The sequence below is a fragment of the Gymnodraco acuticeps genome, unplaced genomic scaffold, assembly GCF_902827175.1.
Source record: "Gymnodraco acuticeps unplaced genomic scaffold, fGymAcu1.1, whole genome shotgun sequence".
NCBI lineage: Eukaryota > Metazoa > Chordata > Actinopteri > Perciformes > Bathydraconidae > Gymnodraco > Gymnodraco acuticeps.
Window position 1 is genome coordinate 6,840,400 of NW_022992351.1, and position 20,024 is coordinate 6,860,423.

Consider the following 20,024-nt stretch of genomic DNA (forward strand, 5'->3'; position numbering starts at 1 on the left):
CTCCAGATAAATGATACCGATGCTGTGAATCTGTAAGATTAGATTGTTTGAGAAGGAAACTGTTTGCTCTCTTATGGAAAATGTACATTCATATTTTAAAGTGTTATAGGATATCCATTTCTTTAATGATCTTTAAAAGTAAAAGTTGACTGCAGCAAGAATTCCCACTTACAACGGGGGGTCTTGCACATCCTTATAATTAAGCCTGGTTCCCTATTGCTACTATTAAATCGAACTGTCGGCTTCTCGTGGGACTGATATGGTCCAGTACCTTTTCAATTCTGGAAGCCGTCCCAAAATATAATAAACTTAGCTCCTGTCCCAGTTACGTCCATAACAGTATATATATATATATATATTTAGCTTTAAACAATGCAATTGTAAGAATTAACATTTAGATGAACTAACTGAAGCAGAAAAGCTGCCATACACAATACATTGCTGTTGCTTTTTCCCGCACAAATATCTCTGTTTTGGTTACTATCTCATGTTATCCCTGGTAGCAGCAGACGTGGATCAAGCTGATAAGCACTGATGATAATAATCTTTGAAACAAATTGACACCTTGTCTCATTTCATCTTCAATTTGGAAATATCGAAGGGTAAGAATTACATTACACTTGTGTATTCTTAAGTCAACAGTAATAGCATAAGGGCTCTTATCAGAATGAAAATATCTAGAAGGTCATTTGGGGTGAATAAAGGAATCTTAAGGGACGGGGAGAAAGCTCCGCTCAGCATGCTTTGGTGGTTGCTAATGTCCTAAATGGCTAGACTGGAAAAGTCAAGAATATCGTCTTATGACATGACAGGAATAGAAATGTACTGCACAATAGTTATTTGTGGATTGGACTGCGAATTTCAGAGGGACCTTGAGACTCAGTGGAGCAGCGAGAGTGGGCTCCCGTTGCCTTGTTCCCCGGCTCCCCGATGCTAGCAGATCTCCAGATGCCTTGTGAAAATGAGACTAGTGAGTGTGGGGGGATAATTACCCCAGTTTGCTCATGTTCTTCACTTTACCACACACCCATAGAGACTTCGCTACTAAAAGTAGCTTTGAGTAGCTAAAAGCTGGGAGTTTGGGTGTTTGGAAATACTGTTGTATAGTTCTGATGGTAGAGCTGAGAGGCAAATATACACGGTCACTTCATTATCTACATTTGTGGAATTGTAGTTTATTTCTCCTCACCACATACTTGTGGGAAGAGGCTACAGCGATTCTCCAACATTGTTCATTAACATTCATTCATTTTATATAGAAATTAAGAAAATTAACATTTAATTAAGCTTTTAAGAGAAATTGAAGTGAAAATCTGGTGCATAGAGGTCTGAATTGTACAGACTTTGGTTCAAGTCCAAAATCATTGCAAGAACTTTTTAAATAACTCAAAGGTTTATTTTTCCTAAAACTTCTTCACTTCTTTTCCTACGAATTAGTATTGTCTAGGTAACAATGAATGGTGTCTACATATTGCACACACCATGCATCTACTGACACATATCGGTTAAAATGTAACATTTTAATTTTCTGATCTTCATATTAGAGCTCTTTTATGGTAGCTTTTTAACCACACATTTGTGTAGCCCAGAGGCTACAGTATGTGCCTGCATACTTTGTGTGTACTGGAAATATTAAAAAGAACGTCCATTATGGGGCAGATCAGGACATCATCATCCACAGCCATTATCTGCCTTGATAATTTATGATTTTGCACAATAGAAGGTGAAGAAGTTACATCATCATGTTTTATGGCATAAAAGCAGGTAGTTAAAAAAATACTGTATTGTAGTTGTTTGTTCACAGTCTGCTTCTGACCTTGACATACAAAGCATACAAGGGTGTATTGCTGCCCCCATGTTTCATGTGCTATATTGCCTCATGTGGACACAAATTATTCATTTCTACCAAGAGGAGTATTATCTGTTGCACTAGAGACCTGTGACCAGGAAGTGGAGCCAAATAAAGCACTGAGCTGTCCTTGTGTATCAAAGATGCTTGTCTTCACTAATCACTACTATCATACGAACTGTTAATGCAACTCCTGCAACAACCAAAAAAAACCTCTCCTTGTACAGTCCATGTAAAAGGTTGAATATAAGGCTCAATGTGAGACTGAAAACGAGGACAAGCGAGGCCAACACAGCCCTGGGCCTCGACGTTACACATTCACAGGGTGACATGGCACACTATGACTCTCCCTTTGCCGAGGGGTGGGAACACGAAAGGCAGAGTTGGGGGGTGGGGGGTGGTGTGTGTGAAGAGGAAAGACAGCTCACTCCAAATGGAGGAAAAATGGCAATTAGTAACCAAGTCCCGAATGCAGCCCAGTTTGCCACGGGGCAGAATACCTCTGTGATCAGATTTCTTCTGACCATTATCCCAAATCATTGCTCACAATGCTGTCCAACGGCAACAGATGCGAGAACAATGAGCGGGGTCTTCAGGGCAGCTCTAGTCACCCGTCTACCCTGTCACCCAGCTTCAAGCATTTTTAATTTGAACCAGCTCAGTCACAGCACTCGACGAAGGGCACCCAGTGATGAATGTGTGAGACCGAGAAATATGCACAGCGAAGCATGCGTGACCTCAGCCTCTCTCGCATATTCTCTCACCACTTCCTAAACATACCCCTTCTATCTTTCTATCTCATCCCTCGCTTTCTTGTTATGCCCGGTGCCTTCAACCCACAACTGACAATTCCCCATCGCTTTCTGTCCTTCTAATCCCTTCCCCAACAAGAGCTTTAATCATGGACAGTATCAAACGGCTCAAACTGCCTCCTAATGAGCTGTTACTATAGAAACCGCTCCGGTTAACAGCACCGCCACGCAGCAACCCGCCCACATCCTTTGAGAAGGTCCCATAAGCTGCATGTTTTTTAGTTTACTTCACCATTGCAGCTGTGGGTAACTTTTACCAAACACACCTTCATACTGTATATTAGTGTGGGACATAAGCGCTGTCATATTGACTGTTAAACTGTAAGCTCCATGTGCACCACAGGCCTGGGAAGATCGCTGAGATATGATTTCTGAAATGGACATTTTGTTAGATAGTGTTCAGATAAGAATGTACCTCTGTGATGGCAAAGTTAATTGGCTCCTGCAAATTACTTCCCCGAGTAGAACCTTGTAGAACTCACGGCTTCATAGTTTCTTATGTTGCTTTGATAACTGGACTCTATATCCCTTCAACAACCATCATTATTTGTAATGTGTATTTATTTTCGTCTGACTATACCTGGTTCATTCATATTTTATTTTTCAGTTTTTTTGCACACTTAAAGTAAATAATATCCTACCTACATTTTCTAAGCTGTAATTTGGCCCTTCATAGGGACTGATGGTATTCAGATATATTTTTGTCAATATGTATATATTTTACTTTTCAGTTCCGTTTTATTTTCTATTTAATGTTTATATTAGTTTATTTTCTTCTCTTTTTAATTTTCACATTATGTGCAATTCCTTGTTTACATGCTGCTGGGATGAAAACATGAACATATATATTTTTCTTTAACTGGGTATCACCTAATTGTACTATCTGCTTTATTTTGTGTTGAATAATATCCTGTGGGTTCACTGAGTAATACTGGGATCAGGCAAGGTAATGTGAATTGGGTCGGTATACTTTCAAAATCATGGTATGTCTCTCTTAAAGTGTCCTCTAACTGTCCAGCTGTCAACATTCAGAGAGTAGACATGTATTGATACATGCATATAAATACTCTTCTACTGAGTCTTTCTCCACCAGTGCAGCTGATTCAGTAATTTATTTCTGAATCAATATTGGTTTTGGTGGAGAGACGACCAGAGGTGGGGACAGAGGAAGCAACCCCCCCCCCCACACACACACACACACACACACACACACACACACACACACACACACACACACACACACACACACACACACACACACACACACACACACACACACACCCCACACACACACACACACACACACACACACACACACACACACACACACACACACACACATTCAAACACTCTCCTCACAAAGGTCAATCACACAAGCTCCAGTGGACATATCCCTGTTTCTCTGAATTCCTCTGTCTCAGGCAGTGGCATGTTTATATACCCACAGAACATAGATCAGGGCAGAGGACAGATAATGTAGAGCCACAGTGATGGATGTGTTCCTGTTTCCGGGCAGTCCCTGTCTCAACTCTGTCTCACACATGGGCGTCGCAGCCATTATATGAGGGTGGGACAAGTCCCCCAACCTTTTTAAATGATTAGTTTAGACCCCCCCCCACTTTTACTATGCGGAAAGTCCGTGAATCGTTCTATCCACTCTCCGCTCTTTGTAGAGCGCTGTGTCAGTGCTTCATTATCAAATCCATTCCATTTGCTTATTATGACAATGCCCAAATCAATGAAACTCTGTACCATGTTTTCACTGCTACTTTGTACCAAGGCAGATTCTCAGAGCCGTACACATGAGACGTACACATGCTGCGTTTTTTGTGTTGCTGTGTCTTTAGTTGTAAAATGATGCACGCCACAGTTTCCACGCTGCGAGGCTCCGGCGCTAACAGTTCACGAGTGCTCCACTAGCACCCGGATATAAGGCGCTGTTATTAAAGAGGTGGAGGGAGAGTCGTCTCCTGTCAGACTGAGAGGCTGATAACTACAGCTCAGTGAGGCAAAGGAATCTCCGAGTGTTTAGATAGTTCACTTTAGTCTAAGTAGTGGGTCTCAAACAGTTTGGTAATCATTTATGTAAATAAGTATTTCCAAGGCACACCTTTATATGATCATAATAGTTATTACACACACACACTGCATTCAATCTTTGCACACCAACAACTGTATGGCCAGACATTGATATTTCACCCTGTAACTCGTACACAAACCCGCCGTTAGTATACATGCAGGGTAAAAAGAGAAAGTGAAATAAAGTGTTGACATGAATAAAGATCAAATGCAAACTGGCCACTAGTAGGTAATAATTCAGGCACAGATAAAAGTCTAAAATCTAAAGAATGTAAAATCTTAAACGTCAAATCTTAGGTCCATTTGTTTTAATCACACTGCACCTCTGGCAATCAACTGCTGTTTCCATGGAACAGGTAGTACACACTTACTTGGAACATGAAGTATAAGAGTATGTAGGGAGGGAGAGAGAGAGAGAGAGAGAGAGAGAGAGAGAGAGAGAGAGAGAGAGAGAGAGAGAGAGAGAGAGAGAGAGAGAGAGAGAGAGAGAGAGTATAAGATAATGATGGTAAAGAAAAGGCAACAAAGGGAGTGTAAGGAGAAGGAATATCTGTTAATGTGCATTGGGTTTGAGTTTCTCACTCTTTAATGTTTTCCAACATTTCAATAGTTTCCCTGCTTTTCATTACATATCCAGGTGTCTACCATTTGAGGAGCAGCTGTACAGTTGCAGGGCTTCCCCCCTTAACATCTGGCATCCCAAATATCTTGGGAATTTATCAGAAATGTTTCTTTGTAGGCTATTCTCCTTTGCAACTGCCATGCCCCAGCCATGTGTGAGTATGAATGTTTTATCAATTGATAAATGTTGACTTTACAATGTCACCCATTCCCCTGTCACATCAAAACTACAGATCACAACTAATCTTCTCACTCACTCCTGGTGGTATCTAGACCTTCACTTAGTTTTGATCTTAAATGTGACTCAAGTGGGCCCAAAGATCCTTGACCTAAGGTATGTTTTCTTTGGTCAAGTCAAAAGTTATGTCAGGTGATTCCATACTTGTCCAGTTACTCTGGATCTTCTGACCGTACTGTAGATATGTTTTCATTGGGACTATTTCTTACATAGAGTAGTTGTTTCAATGAAAACTGTTCATGAATATCTTCCAAATTCTTGGCAAACTAGGCTGAACTTAAATGAGGAATGTGATGCCTACACAACATGCATGGAAATACAGTTGATGGTGTCACATTCACACAATTGAATTAGCCTGCACTAGAGTCAGTGGCATCATTTTTAAATCGCTGCCTGGATGTATTTGGTGTCACATTTTAGCTCTGCTCTTACAATCTGCAGTCAGTCAGCAAGGATTCTTCCTCAAAATAATGAATTGGACATAAAGAGATGGTGCTTTATAATAAAAAGTATTAAGAATTGTTTGCAGGGTGCATAATACCTTGTTTACAACATCAACATGCATGTGTGTTTTCTTGAAGGTTCATGTGTCTGCATGTGTCTCCTTAGGCTTGAGTTAGGTAGGCCACATTTCACACCACAGACAGACACAGACACATACAGTAAGAGTGAATAGCCTGGCATTGCCATGTAGAAGTCAGTTTGCTTTTCTCCAACAAGAGTATAGAGAGAAGGGGGAGCGAGAGAGAGTCATGAGAGTAAGAGTCAGCGAGAGCAAGCACCCTGGCTGCCTGACCTGACTCGGTTATGTAAACAAAATAAGTGTAGTGAACGCAGCAGCAGGGAACAACAGGGAACATTGCTTAATGAGCAATGGCATGTACAGAGAGCGGCGGTGTGTGTGTGTGTATTCTAAATGACCTGCATGCATCCACATTAGTTTTTTTAATTGGACAGATTTATCAGAGAGCTTGCCAAATTAAAAAGGCAACCATGACACGTGCAACTCTTAGCCGTCCCGCCCTCCTCCCATCCTGCTGTCCTGTCCTGTCCTCATTGCTTCTCTTTCAACGTCTCTCTTCTGTTTGTCTTCCTCACTATCTGGTGTCTCTCTGATGGCCTCTTTAAGTATCTGACCTCAATAGAAATGGCAGAACGAGGCAGGAATAGTCTGCCATAAACAATTCACCTCGATGGATAAAAAGCATCCGTTATGTGCCGATAAAATGTAGGATTTGTTACAGCTGCAGCCATTATGGTTTCAATTGAGTGTTGTTTTGGACATCAGATAAACATTTTCTTTGGTTAGGGGTTGATAAATCGTCAAATCCGGATACACACTCATTCAATTAGTTGTTTATCTATTTTTCAATCTTAGTTTGATGAATTCTGAACTGTTTGCTTTGTGCTTGGGTTGTCATTTTTTCTAAAGCACTAAGCAAACTTGTATTTTAGGAATCTGGATAAAATCCAGTTGGGGGGGGGATAGCCAACGGAGAAACAACAGAAAGACTACAGGAAGATCTATGCTTGCAAAAACTAAAAGTATGTATTAAAGATTTTGATGCAGTAGTTCGATCGAAGCCTTTATTTGCGTAAGAAATATTTTTACTTTTGTCAAGCAAATAGCATCAAATGCCTTTTTGAAGCGCAAAGAATACACTTTTTTCCATTTAAAGATGATTGAAAAGGGCCCAGTCAAAAACTTTAACGAGGTCAAAAGACAAGTCATAGAGAGACTCTGAGTCGTGTAGCTTGTCAGCTAAGAAGAGAATTGGGAACAGCATCAGCCTCATAACTACTCTGTTACTGAGACTTTCTATTTGCCATTTGTTGTTCTGATTGTATTTTTCCGGCTTCATCCTTCTCATTCTGTTCTTCACTATTACCGCCATGTTCATAACTACACAGAATGCTGTCAATGCAAGTCACACACACACACACACACACACACACACACACACACACACACACACACACACACACACACACACACACACACACACACACACACACACACACACACACAACAATCACTCACTACTCACTGAGACATGTATTAACTAAAACAATTCAGTCATTCATTCAGTTAGGAGAAAATAAGTACTTAGAGCTACAACATTCTACATTAAGGACATTTCACTTTGGATTAAATTCAGCAGTATTTCTTTTTCTGTACCTCCGCTGTGTTGCCAAGGGACACGCTGTACCAACGTTCATACTGGGGGTTAATGCCCAGGGCTATAAAACCTGTCTGCAATCATAAGCAAACCGTTCAAAGTGGAATAGATGAACAAAATGAAGATACTGTAAAAACGTGCACTGCATTGTGGATGCGAAAGGTTACATCATGCCATCCTACTCTGATATCCATCTTTCCTCAACTGTCATTCTACGTATATTTCTCTTCATTGAATCTCTCTATTTCTGCTTTTAATATTTTTCATACATGTTCTCTGGAGTGTTAATTTCGTTGACTAAAACTATGACGAAATATGTTCGTCAACGACCTTTTTTTCCATGACGAAAACGAGACGATGACGAGACGGCACCGACAGCAGTAAACAATAACTGCAACGAAATCATCATGCAATATCGTTGACGAAAAGTGACGAGACGAAAATGTAGTTTTCTAAATAAAAACTATGCCAAAATCTCTCTTTACTTTCGTTGACGAAAAATGAGGAGACGAAATATTATCAAAGATAACGTTACATCTCTCATAGTCAGTTTTTCTCCCAGCAGTTCCATTTCAGGTGCTACGGCAGGGCAGCAGCTGTGTGTGTCTGTGCTGCGCGCGGCGGTACATTTGAATTACACCGGGCAGCGGCACACTGTGAACTGTCAGGAAGACTCGGGTCTAACTCGGGTCTAACTCATGGTCTCTAACTAACCTTATTTAACAGAAAATAAAAAGGCAACAACAGGGCTTGGGAGCAGTGGTCGCACTCGCGTTAACCAAATACCCACCCCCCGTCAGCGCGAGTGAGTGATAAATAGTGCACTCGACGGGTAATAATGGATTATGACGAAAATGTTACAATCCTGTCCGTCAAAATGACTGACAACGAACAAGTCTAAAGCCACCACTGCTTGGGAGAAAGAAACGATGTGATATTTGGGCCCATTTTCGCTACAATGAGGCGGAGAAAAAAAGCGAATGCATTGTTTTATCAGAAGGGAAGCAATGTGGCCAAAACACAGCTGGTAAAAACACCACAAACCTGAGCAGATACTCTCTGCAAAGCTTCTTAATCATTCAACCTGTGTTTTTCATCAAATAAGGACAAGATATAATCTTATTTATTTATATATGCTAAAATGACAAATTATTGGTTTTGGCTAGACTAGTTTGACTGAAATGTTCTATCTGATGACTAAAAAAAGACTCAACAGTTTTCATTGACAAAAAGTAGACTAAAATAATTAGTTTTCTTTGACTAAAATAAGACTAAAATGCTCAGACTTTTAGTCGACTAAAACTTGACTAAATAAAAACAGGATGAAGGTGACTAAATATGACTAAAACTAAAAAGGAAATTTAACACAGGACTAAGACTAAATTAAAAAATAGCTGACGAAATGAACACTAGTTCTCTGCTGTCTGTGTTTCATCCTCTCCCCTGCAGTGTTTCCATACTACCGAGGACGTGTATGGTCAGATGTGTTCCTGCCTTGAATACCAAAAAGCATAACGCTGCTCATGAGCTCTTTGTTCCACATGTATGTGAGTGACAAAGAAATCTGACAGATACTGGAGAATAAGTGGCAGAGGGCGACTTGAGAACACTGGGCTCTGAAATGGCTTGTCAGCAGCTCATAGGACTGAATCAATCACACATTTTGTACATTTGAACCCTGAATAAAACTCAAAGCAACATTTTAATTTGCATTGATCTGCAAAGGAATATGAAACTGATTTGAATCCTCCCTTTGAACTACACACATAGCTGTGAAACATTTACATGTTCAGGTGGTTGAAGCAGCATCAGCTGTATGGGACACACACATGTATGTGGTTTCCCTGCATAGACATCACAGTTTATACAATCCTGTAGTGAATTATCTCACTAAAAGATACAAAAGGTTGGTCAATCTGCGACCTCTACAAAGAAAAGTTAAATGTAGACTTGCACTTTTCTCTGGGGGAAACCATTTACTGTACAACAAACAACAAAACAAAACTTATAGAAGATACATGTTTGACAACTCTCTTTTATTTTACTTTAGAATAAGGTCAGCTTGTTTCCTGGGGTCATATTCAAATCACAATCTTATTTTAAGTAAGGATTGAGAATGAGTTCTCCAAGACAGATTGTGTCAAATATCTAAGATAATATTTATAACTCCCAGAGTTGGCTACATCAAGAATGAAAAATGGTTTCGGGATTTATCAATGTTTTAAGACTTATACTAGGATGCAATTTGGGATAATGTTATTGGTTGTTAAAAAAAACCGGAATCATCAGTAGATACATTTGAAATGTTGTCTTGCATATCCAACACACAGGAAAGTGATCAAATGGGACTGGTACCTGACCCATTTCATCTCAAGAATTTAGCTTGTTTAAACATGTTGTAAAGGAATCTCAAAGAGTTTTCAGTTTTTTTGGAAAGGTTATTAATACGCTTGAACAATTTAGTGTTGTTTCCCACAAATCCCTCAGACAAAGCTTGCTCAACCTTCGAGTTAAAGAAACAGTTTGACTCACCACCATGAACGTAGTTATGTATGGTGCAGTCAGAAGGGCCCACCAGATGGATCAGACTGGACTGGCTGAAACCAACTGTGTGTTGTCCTGCAATGAAAGGCACACAGTAAAGCAATATGAAGAAAACATGTTTGCATTAAAAAAGACACTGTATAGACATGCAGCCTGCAGAGAACATTAACGTACCTTTTGTCGGATCCTCTGCGTTTGAGTGAACATGACAAAATTACAGAATTAGATAACAATGTTACTTTCACAATGATTGGATTCATTTAGAGTTTGGGAATCTGGATTGCCTACCAACCCACACACTTTGAAACAAGAATATAGGTAAGGTTTTGTACCTAATCATACAATTCAAAAAGCCGTTCAGATTTGGTTTCCCTTTTTATGTCACATACAGGCTCATTGAAATATACCACACACCCTGTCTGAGGATCTCCACCAACAGCTTCAGAACTAACTGGGTTTTTTTCAGGATGATAGCTTAAAGAGCTCCTGTTATTACAACCACTATACCTTCTTTAACTCCTGCACACAAATCGTAAAACAATACGGATAATAATTAAGGCCTGAATAGATCTGAACACAGCCTCGAGGTTAAGTGATGGTGTTATAGAATTTCAACAACACTAGTGTCAATCGTAAGATGAAGCTAATATTTGGGATGTCTATCTGTCCACATGACAGCAAGAGCATTATGTACAGCTCAGATTTAAGTTGATGGTAACTGCATTTCAGGATTTGTTTAGAGGCCTTTAGTGTAGGAGGTTACCTGGGTTGGATGGAGGTGGCACCATATCTTCAATCCTCGCTTTCGTCTCCTGTCTCTCCATCTTCTGAGCCCCGTAGCGCTTCCTGCCCAGCTCCTCTTGTTCTACACTGGCGTACTACAGACAAAGTAAATACATGAATATGTGCACAGGTGGACACAACCACTCAAATACTTGTCTCTGAATTTAATTAATGTTTATTGATATTCAAGACAACTGAACTGGACTGTTAAAAACGGAGAGAAGAAGTCTCAAAGAGAGCAACCAAGGTTCTACGTACCTTGATGGGCGGCACATCCATGATCTTGTCGACATTCTTCAGAGAGCAGGGGACATACCAAAGCGCCGCCTTGTTAGCCAGCTTTTTGACGCCTGCAATCACAGGTTGAAATGTTTAAAAAAATTTCAGTAAGGAATGTTACTAATTCTTCCCACAAATAAAACAACACACCATTGTCAAGTGACAATAAACCAATAAGAAACCAGTTGGGCTGACATTTAAATCAAGTAATAATGGCACAAACTGCTTTGAAATGCTGTTGTCAAAACACTTTTATTAACAGCCCAATAAAAGCCTATCCAGTTTTTAACAAATCGGGTAGCGCCGCTGAAGATTAGTCTTTCTTCTGCGGACAAAGAAGCAGAAGACAAATGAAGACTTTGTTCAGAGAGAGTCAGTCATGTTTATTCAGAACACAAGCTAACATTCACTAGACGCGCTTCCTCGGTTAGCGCAAGGTTTAGAATAATCCCCCAATCCCGAACTTTCTGCGTTTTCATGTTGTCATTATAAAATGGATGAAATACAATGGCAACTCGCTCTCTAAAATCTTGCTGAAAATAATTTTCTTTGGCAGCTGACACAATGATGTGTCCCTATAATGTGTCAACTGCTAAAATATACAGACACACAATGTTCTGGTTAGTGAGTTGTTGTTTTCTGTGATGATTGAAATGGTTTGTATGAACAATGAACATTTTGGATTGAGTCATTTCTATAATATCTGACTTCTATCTGTAGGTCATCCACAAAAAAATTACAATTTTCTTTATTCAATGGGTCAAAGTTATTGACTTTTGGTAAAAATAAAGTTCTTAAGGGCAGTAAATAATGCTTTAATAATGTACTTTCCTTTTTTAAACTTGTTTTATTGTTTTATAAAATGTAGTATATCTTGGAAAAATGTCAACCGCTCATTCCTTATATTATCCTTTCTTGTGAAGCCCTGAATAAAAGCCTCTTCATCATCAATGGCTGAAAAATATGTATGCCTGAAGCTACTTTACATTTGTATGCGGACGATACCGTGATGTACTGTGCAGGTCCCTCCATTAAGGAGGCTGGTGTTAAATTACAGGCTGTTTTTAACATTATTCAGACTCAGCTCGCTGAGCTTAAGCTTCTTTTAAATGTTGATAAAACTAAGGTAATGCTCTTTTCTAAAGCTAAAAAGACTACAGACACTGCTTTGGATATTGTTACTATGCAAGGACAAGTACTTGAAGTGGTTACCTGTTATAAATACCTAGGTATCTGGCTTGATGATTGTCTTACTTTTAAACTTCATGTCAATAACCTGCTTAAAAAGCTGAGGGTTAGACTAGGTTTCTTTTTCAGAAACAAGTCCTGTTTCTCATTTGAAGCCAGGAAAAGGCTAGTCACTGTGACCTTTTTACCTGTGCTGGACTATGGTGATTTGTTGTATATGAATGCACCTGCCTATTGCCTGAACAAGTTAGATGCCGCCTATCACAGCGCACTGAGATTTGTCACAAATTGTAAAGCACTTACTCATCACTGTACCCTGTATTCCAAGGCAGGTCTGCCATCACTTACTGTACGGAGGCTCAGTCATTGGTACACGTTTATTTATAAAGCTTTGTTGGGTAAACTCCCGTATTATATCTGCTCTCTGATAACACAGAGAGTTGCAAGCAGCTATTGTCTGAGATGCATGATGTAGTATTGTTAGATGTGCCAAGAGCAAGGACTGTCTTAGGTAAGACAGCTTTTATGTGCGCAGCGCCACTTGCTTGGAACAATCTACAGCTACAATTTAAACTGAGCAATCTCATTCCTCTGCATGTTTTTAAAGCTAGGCTAAATGAAATGCTCGTTGATACTATGGGCACTTGTAAATGTCTATAACTATGTAAATGTATCCTGTAAATATAATGTATGATGTTCTTTATTGTTTTATGTTTCATGTGGAACCTATATGCTGCAGGTCTCCCTTGAAAAAGAGATCTATGATCTCAATGGGACCAATCTCGTTAAATAAAGGTTTGAAATGAAATGAAATTATGCCTCTTTCCGAGAATAGACATATGGTCTGATATTTCCATATGCCTCCATATAGTACATGAAAGGTTGTGTTGGTTGGAGGCATTAGCTCTGCCTTCACACAGGAAGTAAAGACCCAGAAGATCAGAGGACAAAACTTGTGGAAATCACATCTCATAGCAATCAGGCGGAGAGGTTGCCATAGCAATATCTGTTCTTTTCTGCTTACACTTTTTTCTCTTAACTCGCTAACAGGGAGAGAGAGTGGGGGGCTATTTTGAGGTTGTGTTGTTATGGCCCACAAGGGAGGCACAGATTAAAGAGTGCACTGTGGCCAGCAGGTTCAAATGAAATCACTGTCTTATATTGTTACAAGCTATTAATGTGCAACAACTGATGAGTTGTGTGGGTGGGTGTGTCTCGTTAAGGATAATGCTTACATGCAGATTAATTTATATTAATTAATATTTATAGGATCAGATTCATGATATGATCCTACAGAAGATTTTTGCATTGCCCATATTTTTACTATACTAACTTTAACTAAATAGATACAAACTTAAAGCTGTATACATTTGCACTGCATTTACATTGATATAAAAATAGCACATCTCATAAATAAATAGAATTTTGACACTACTGTGTGATCAGCAGTAAAACAGGCGGGACTTTAGAGGAGGACATGTGAAGTTAAAAGAAGAGAGTGGGAGCAGAGGCTTATGGCAGGCTACTCTTGGGTAATAACATTTGCATTTTACACCAGAGTTAAAACCGTGCAGACAACCAGGCCGCGTTTCCATGCCGACCGTGCTTCTCTCCTCCTCCCTCTCTCATTGGCTCCCGCCCTTGCCAGCAACCAGGAAGCTGCCCACAGCAGAAAGGCATATTTACATATCCTTGACTTTACCAAGACAGAGTGACTCCAGTCTATTATTAGCTCCTGCTGGACCTTCTAAGTGTTTAGCATGGAGGGAGGAAGAGGAGGAGGAGAGAGTTCATACACTGGAATGAACCGGACGACTAAGAAGCATTCCCAGTCCGACTGACGACCTTTTTGACCAGCATGTAACGAGGGACCCGGCTTAGAATTCTAAATCCCTCTGCATCAAATGAAGACAATGTCAATGTTTGACCATGTTATTGTTTTGAATGTACCCTTTTTTCCTTCACAGTACTTAAAGCACATCTTATTCCTCATCTTGTGTGCAGTATCCACATTGTGTTGAGAGAAAGGCTACTAGGACAGGTTAAGTCATCTCATTCATGTAGTTTCTGTTTTAAAATAGCTGTGGGAACATTGGATCAACACAGAGAAACGGGTATATTGTATGCGTTGGTTTCTATGTGATAAAAAATTAATTCTGTCAAAAAAGGAGAGGCTTCAACCAGCAGGAGGGACAGCTGGCTTAGTTAGTTAGCATTAATAAATTAGTGAATAGAAAGGTTTTGGATGCAATAAAAATGCTTTTTTGCGCAGTGACTTTGTACGTGGTTTTTCAAGTTCATTTGGTAGCAGCTTTACAAAGAATCTAAAAGGGAAGCTATGATGAAAGCTAAGACAAATGGCACACATTTAAAAAGAAATGTTTAAGTGCATGTTGCATTGGTACAGCAGTGCCTTGAGTGCATAAACGTATAGAAGACAATTTCCTGTGACCAGCGGGATATTATAGACGACAAGCCTATACAATCAACATCACTTTGTGGATTTTACAGGAGTATAATGTCAGACAGTACTTAAGCATACGTTGTAATAAAACACACAGTGCAAACCACAGCCAGTCCTTCAATATCCGTCTCATTACGGGACAAACATCCAGCAACTCAGGTTTTTATTAAAACACAAACATCACCAGTCAAGCAACCAGAGACACAGCACAGACATACTCTGCTTTTTTATGATGGATAGCAGAATTCCCAAACACTATGCACCGTCATATTTAATTAGAATCAGAGCATTGTTGGGTACTGATTTGAGTGTTCACATGGGCGCTTAAGTGGGAGAAACATATCCAGCACAACTTATGCATCATCCAATCCTCTTTCATCTAAGTGTAGGCATCAATCACTACTTCATACCATTCTGGAAATGTATTAAATGCACATTATCTGTCCTTTAAACAGCCCCCAATTCCAGTCTGAACTCTGCTAAGTTTATTAATATGTTCTTGTTGATCTATTCCTCTTTATAACTTCTCCTTCCCCACAGTCTCTTTCTGTCCACTTTTCCCTCCTCTATGTATTATACCTTAAGCCGTTTCACTTGCTTTATCGCCGTGTTACAATGTTACACCCCTCCCCTCTCCCCCTTGACTATTGCCTACTACCCTTCATTTTTCTTCTGAGAAGAAAAAAGCGTCCCTTGTTTTCTTTTCTCCTTCCTGAACACTATGTCCCGGGATCCGAGACAGTGCAGTGAGGACCGTTTAGTGCTTGATCTTCTTGATCAAAACCACAGATTTTCCATTGTGCTGAGCCAAGACTCCATTACTTTCAACTACACTACATACTCACTGTGGGATCTCACAGCCTGACATGAAGAGATTGAATCATGCCAGGAGTGGAGTTTTGGGAAGGAGAATTTATAGACTGAAAAGGAATATCCAATACTTGTTGTAAGCTTTACAGCATATTTGTGCGACATTTGAAGGATTACCGAGTGATTCTACATAAACACAATTTCCTGTTGTACTCAAATGACCTTTAATCTGTTGCAGTGTTGTCTGTCGTGTTACAGACATCAGTCATGCCCTCAGGAAATTGTTCTGTGCTCTAAAAGTCAAACCCGCCTCATTTGTAATTGTTAAAGGTCTTCCAGTATGTTATCTTAATTCATAGATTATAGTTATCATTTATTAAATGTTCCAATACATTTTTTATAGATCATCATCATAACATTACACATCCTATTTATCCTGCTGTGGGGGTTATTAATGGGGAAATTGAGTAATACATGACCATAATATTAAACCAGAACAATATTACTGTGTCTCTATGTACACGTAGCACTCTCTGGTATATGCAGTTGTGTGACCCACCAGGGTCATATTAGGAACTGTCATGCATATTTTAAGCCTCAACCCACAATGCATTGCTCTCAGCTCTGTATATGTATGTGTGTGTGTGTGTGTGTGTGTGTGTGTGTGTGTGTGTGTGTGTGTGTGTGTGTGTGTGTGTGTGTGTGTGTGTGTGTGTGTGTGTTTATGCAAATGCTTCCTGAATGCAAATGCAATACAAGCATTATTACCTCTGCAGTTTGCCAGGTATTAATGTATATTTATACGCAGGTTTGTACATACATGGTAACATGCAAATCTGTGAGTGCCATGTGTGCGGGTCTGTGTGTATTAAAGTGCGCATGTGCAATCCCCCCAGCGGGTACAATCATCACGGCTCGTGCCCACAGTAGGCAGCCTTCCCCTGGGGGGCTGTGACTGAGGCCTGCCTGACAAGATGCTGCCTGACTGACTGTAGAACCTGGTGCTTGCCTCCTCCCCCAACACACACACACACACGTGAAATAAACATGAATGCATAAACACAAAGATTCATGCACACAGAGCGTAATCAACATAGTGTTGCAGTATACACAGCATGCAGGGTTTATTACGTAAAGTTGTAAATATGCATGGCTGCACAAATGCAGACCTTCTAATTTACACAAGGTGCATTAAAATATAAATCACTTGTGCAAGTCTGCAAACAAACCATAACATTCCCACTTCTGTGTTCCTGTCCAAGCCATCTATCGATGTTTTGCCTGGGAAAACATGAAGCCATGAACGTATAAAAACCTGCCTCAATATGAGAGTTGTTTTTAGAAAGAAGGGAAGTGTGTGTGTTTAGTGTGCGTCTGTGTGGGTGTGAGAACATGTAGGTGTGTGACTTTTTATATGCAGAATATGTATGCATTTCAGGCTGTACATGCACGCAGGTCATCCCTACACAACCGCATGTGTGTGTGTCTGTACATGTGTGCAGGTACACCCACTTGGCGTCCGTGTCTGACTGGGCCACAGTGTGTGAGGCCTGACGCTAACCCGACATGACAGAAGCAAATAATGTCTGCTCCCGTTATCTTCTCCTCCCCCTCAGCCCCGCAGGAACCTTTTAAAGGGCCAAACACTGATGAAATCTCACACACATACCCATGCAAACACATGCAAGTATACAGTACAGATGCACCCACTGTGCATTTACATACTATGTCACAAATGTGCACCACACAAAATGGAAGAAAACACACAGATATAACCTAACCTGGATAGCAGCTGTATCAATTCAAACACACACACACCAATGACCTACTTCCTATAGCTGTGACCTAATAGACCACCAAGCTGCACCTTCTCAGAATCTCCTTTTAATGTACGAGCTGTATTTCTGTCATAAACTGTATCCGCCCCCCCTACACTAAACTGGAAAATATAATTTAAATCTGTTATTTCCCAGATTGGGATAGATGTTTAATATTTGTGTTTATAATGGAGTTAACATAGGTCATTTGGACAGATGTTTTGTTTGGCGCTTGCAGCCTCCAGTCTGCTGTCCCAGAGGAACTCACCTACGCCCTCTCTCGACTTGAGCTGAAGCTACGCTCATCCGCTACTCCCACACTGCCCTGACACTGAACTACACTTAGACTTCCTAACTATGAGAAGTACTCAAAATGAACAGAAAGATACGACTGAATTGTGGACCTGAGAATGAGGCTGCATCACTTTCTGTTTTGATAAAGAATGTATTTATTTGTTTTATTCTTGTTTATTTTATTTTTTACCTTTTTATTTTTCTTATAATTTATTTTATGGTTTGTGAACTGAGCTGTTTGACTTTTGTATTTTATTCATTTGCCTGTACAGCACTTTGGTCTGGAGGTTTTACAGTGCTTTACAAATAAAGCTGTATTGTATAATCTACAACCACCTTTACATAAAATGCTAATATGGTGAGAATGTTTGTCAGTTAATAAAAATAAGGTAAAATATGCTTCTTAATATGCACATATCTGACATTTTGTACAAGTGAATCAGTATATCTTGGGAAATTAATGAATGACAAGACAGACTTTTTTTGGAAGTGTTTTTGCCCATTTTATGAAACAATATAGAACATGGGAATAAACCCTGGATCAATTAACCATAAAGCCTGTTATGTGCAACAAACCAAACTCTGACTGTTTTCTGTCCAGCTCTCTCTTCCTGATCTCCCCTCCTCTGGGTCCTTCCCGAGCGGCCCTGTGCTGTAGCGGGCTGTCCGTGCTGATGCCTGTATGTATGATCGCTGCTCTCCACCTGTCATTTCATATCGCTTCCTCCGCCTCCATCAACCTGCTTCCAGCCCAGCAACCAGCCAACCAACCAGTACAAGCTTGTTGCTAGGGCAACGGCTGTCTAGGGGATACTTCTTTGGTTTCTCACACCTCCTTTCCTTCATCCTTCTTTCTGTCTCTTTCCTAGTTTCACTCTTTCTTCCTCTTTTACTCCCAATCCAACCTGTTGCCCAATCGACTATTGTTTTCCCCATCAATATGTCTGTCCGGCTCCGTTCTCACATCCGTCTCTCTGTCTCACTCCCTCATCCTGTCTCTCTTCAAGATAGACAGGTTGTTCTGATGCCAAATGATCTCCAAACTACAAAGTCCATTAAAAAAAAGAAAACAAACACACAAGCAAGTTTCCCCATCAAGAAACTCTATGTTTGCTACTAAAACTAACTCACATCAACATCAACATGATATAATGTGCTTGTTTGTCTTAATCAGTAATCATCTGTACTGCTTTACATGAATTAAATCAGTTACAGTGTACGGTCAGCACATCACATGGTGGTTACAGACAGGCTGTGCATCACTGCTGCCACTGGCATTTACAGGTTCACAGATAGCGCTAGGTCAGCCCAATGTGATCCTCCCTACGTCTTCACTCAAGGGACTCTGGTGTGTGTGTGTGTGTGTGTGTGTGTGTGTGTGTGTGTGTGTGTGTGTGTGTGTGTGTGTGTGTGTGTGTGTGTGTGTGTGTGTGTGTGTGTGTGTGTGTTTGTTTTGAGGGGGCACAATCTATGTATTCTGCACAATATATGCTTTATGTGTACATAGTGTGCATTTAATGTGCACTAATCTTAATATGCGAGGCCCCGCCGTAAATGGAGCGCGATTTCTGCCAAAGATTTGGAAATTGGTCCGTGCGCAATGCATTGTGGGGATTTTAAGACCGTGGAGTCTACACATGTGCAGCCTCGAAATTTCTCGCTACGAAGTACGCTGGCCTCGGTAGAATTCCAAGTATGCTTATGGAGTCAGATTTGGGTCAATATTCTAGCGCGCAAAACAAGCTACTCACGAGTGGAAAATGTGCATTTACACATGCATGAAATGACCCCCGCGCGCAGATTAAACCTATGCGCTCTTGCTCACTCGCGGGAGTGTCAGCCTCACTCGCTCGCGGAGTCTGTCTACGCGCGCATGAAAAGTTTCTGACACTTTGGGGCGGAGCCACTGGACTTTGATTGACAGCTGCCAGGAAGCCCGGAGTTGCCAGGTTTGATAAATGCCTGAACTACCAAGAGCCGAGGAGTGACAGCTGCAAGATCAGTTGGACGAGACTGAATGGTAAAGTTGTCCATAAAAAACTATTATATTCGTAAAGTGTACAGCT

At 40.3% G+C, this 20,024-nt stretch overlaps 1 protein-coding gene across 4 annotated transcripts in view; it reads right to left on the reverse strand.

The window, feature by feature from the left end:
- Nucleotides 1–20,024, reverse strand: part of acot7 (acyl-CoA thioesterase 7) — a 57,923-nt gene that overhangs the window by 27,767 nt on the left and 10,132 nt on the right. For 2 of the 4 annotated variants that reach the window (XM_034209008.1, XM_034209005.1), the window contains exons 4-7: nt 11,365–11,456; nt 11,087–11,201; nt 10,498–10,512; nt 10,312–10,398 (exon numbers count right to left, since the gene is read on the reverse strand). In XM_034209008.1, coding sequence (XP_034064899.1) covers nt 10,312–10,398; nt 10,498–10,512; nt 11,087–11,201; nt 11,365–11,456 — 309 coding nt within the window. The remainder of the gene's footprint in view (nt 1–10,311; nt 10,399–10,497; nt 10,513–11,086; nt 11,202–11,364; nt 11,457–20,024) is intronic. The other 2 variants (XM_034209009.1, XM_034209006.1) reach the window with 1 other exon arrangement.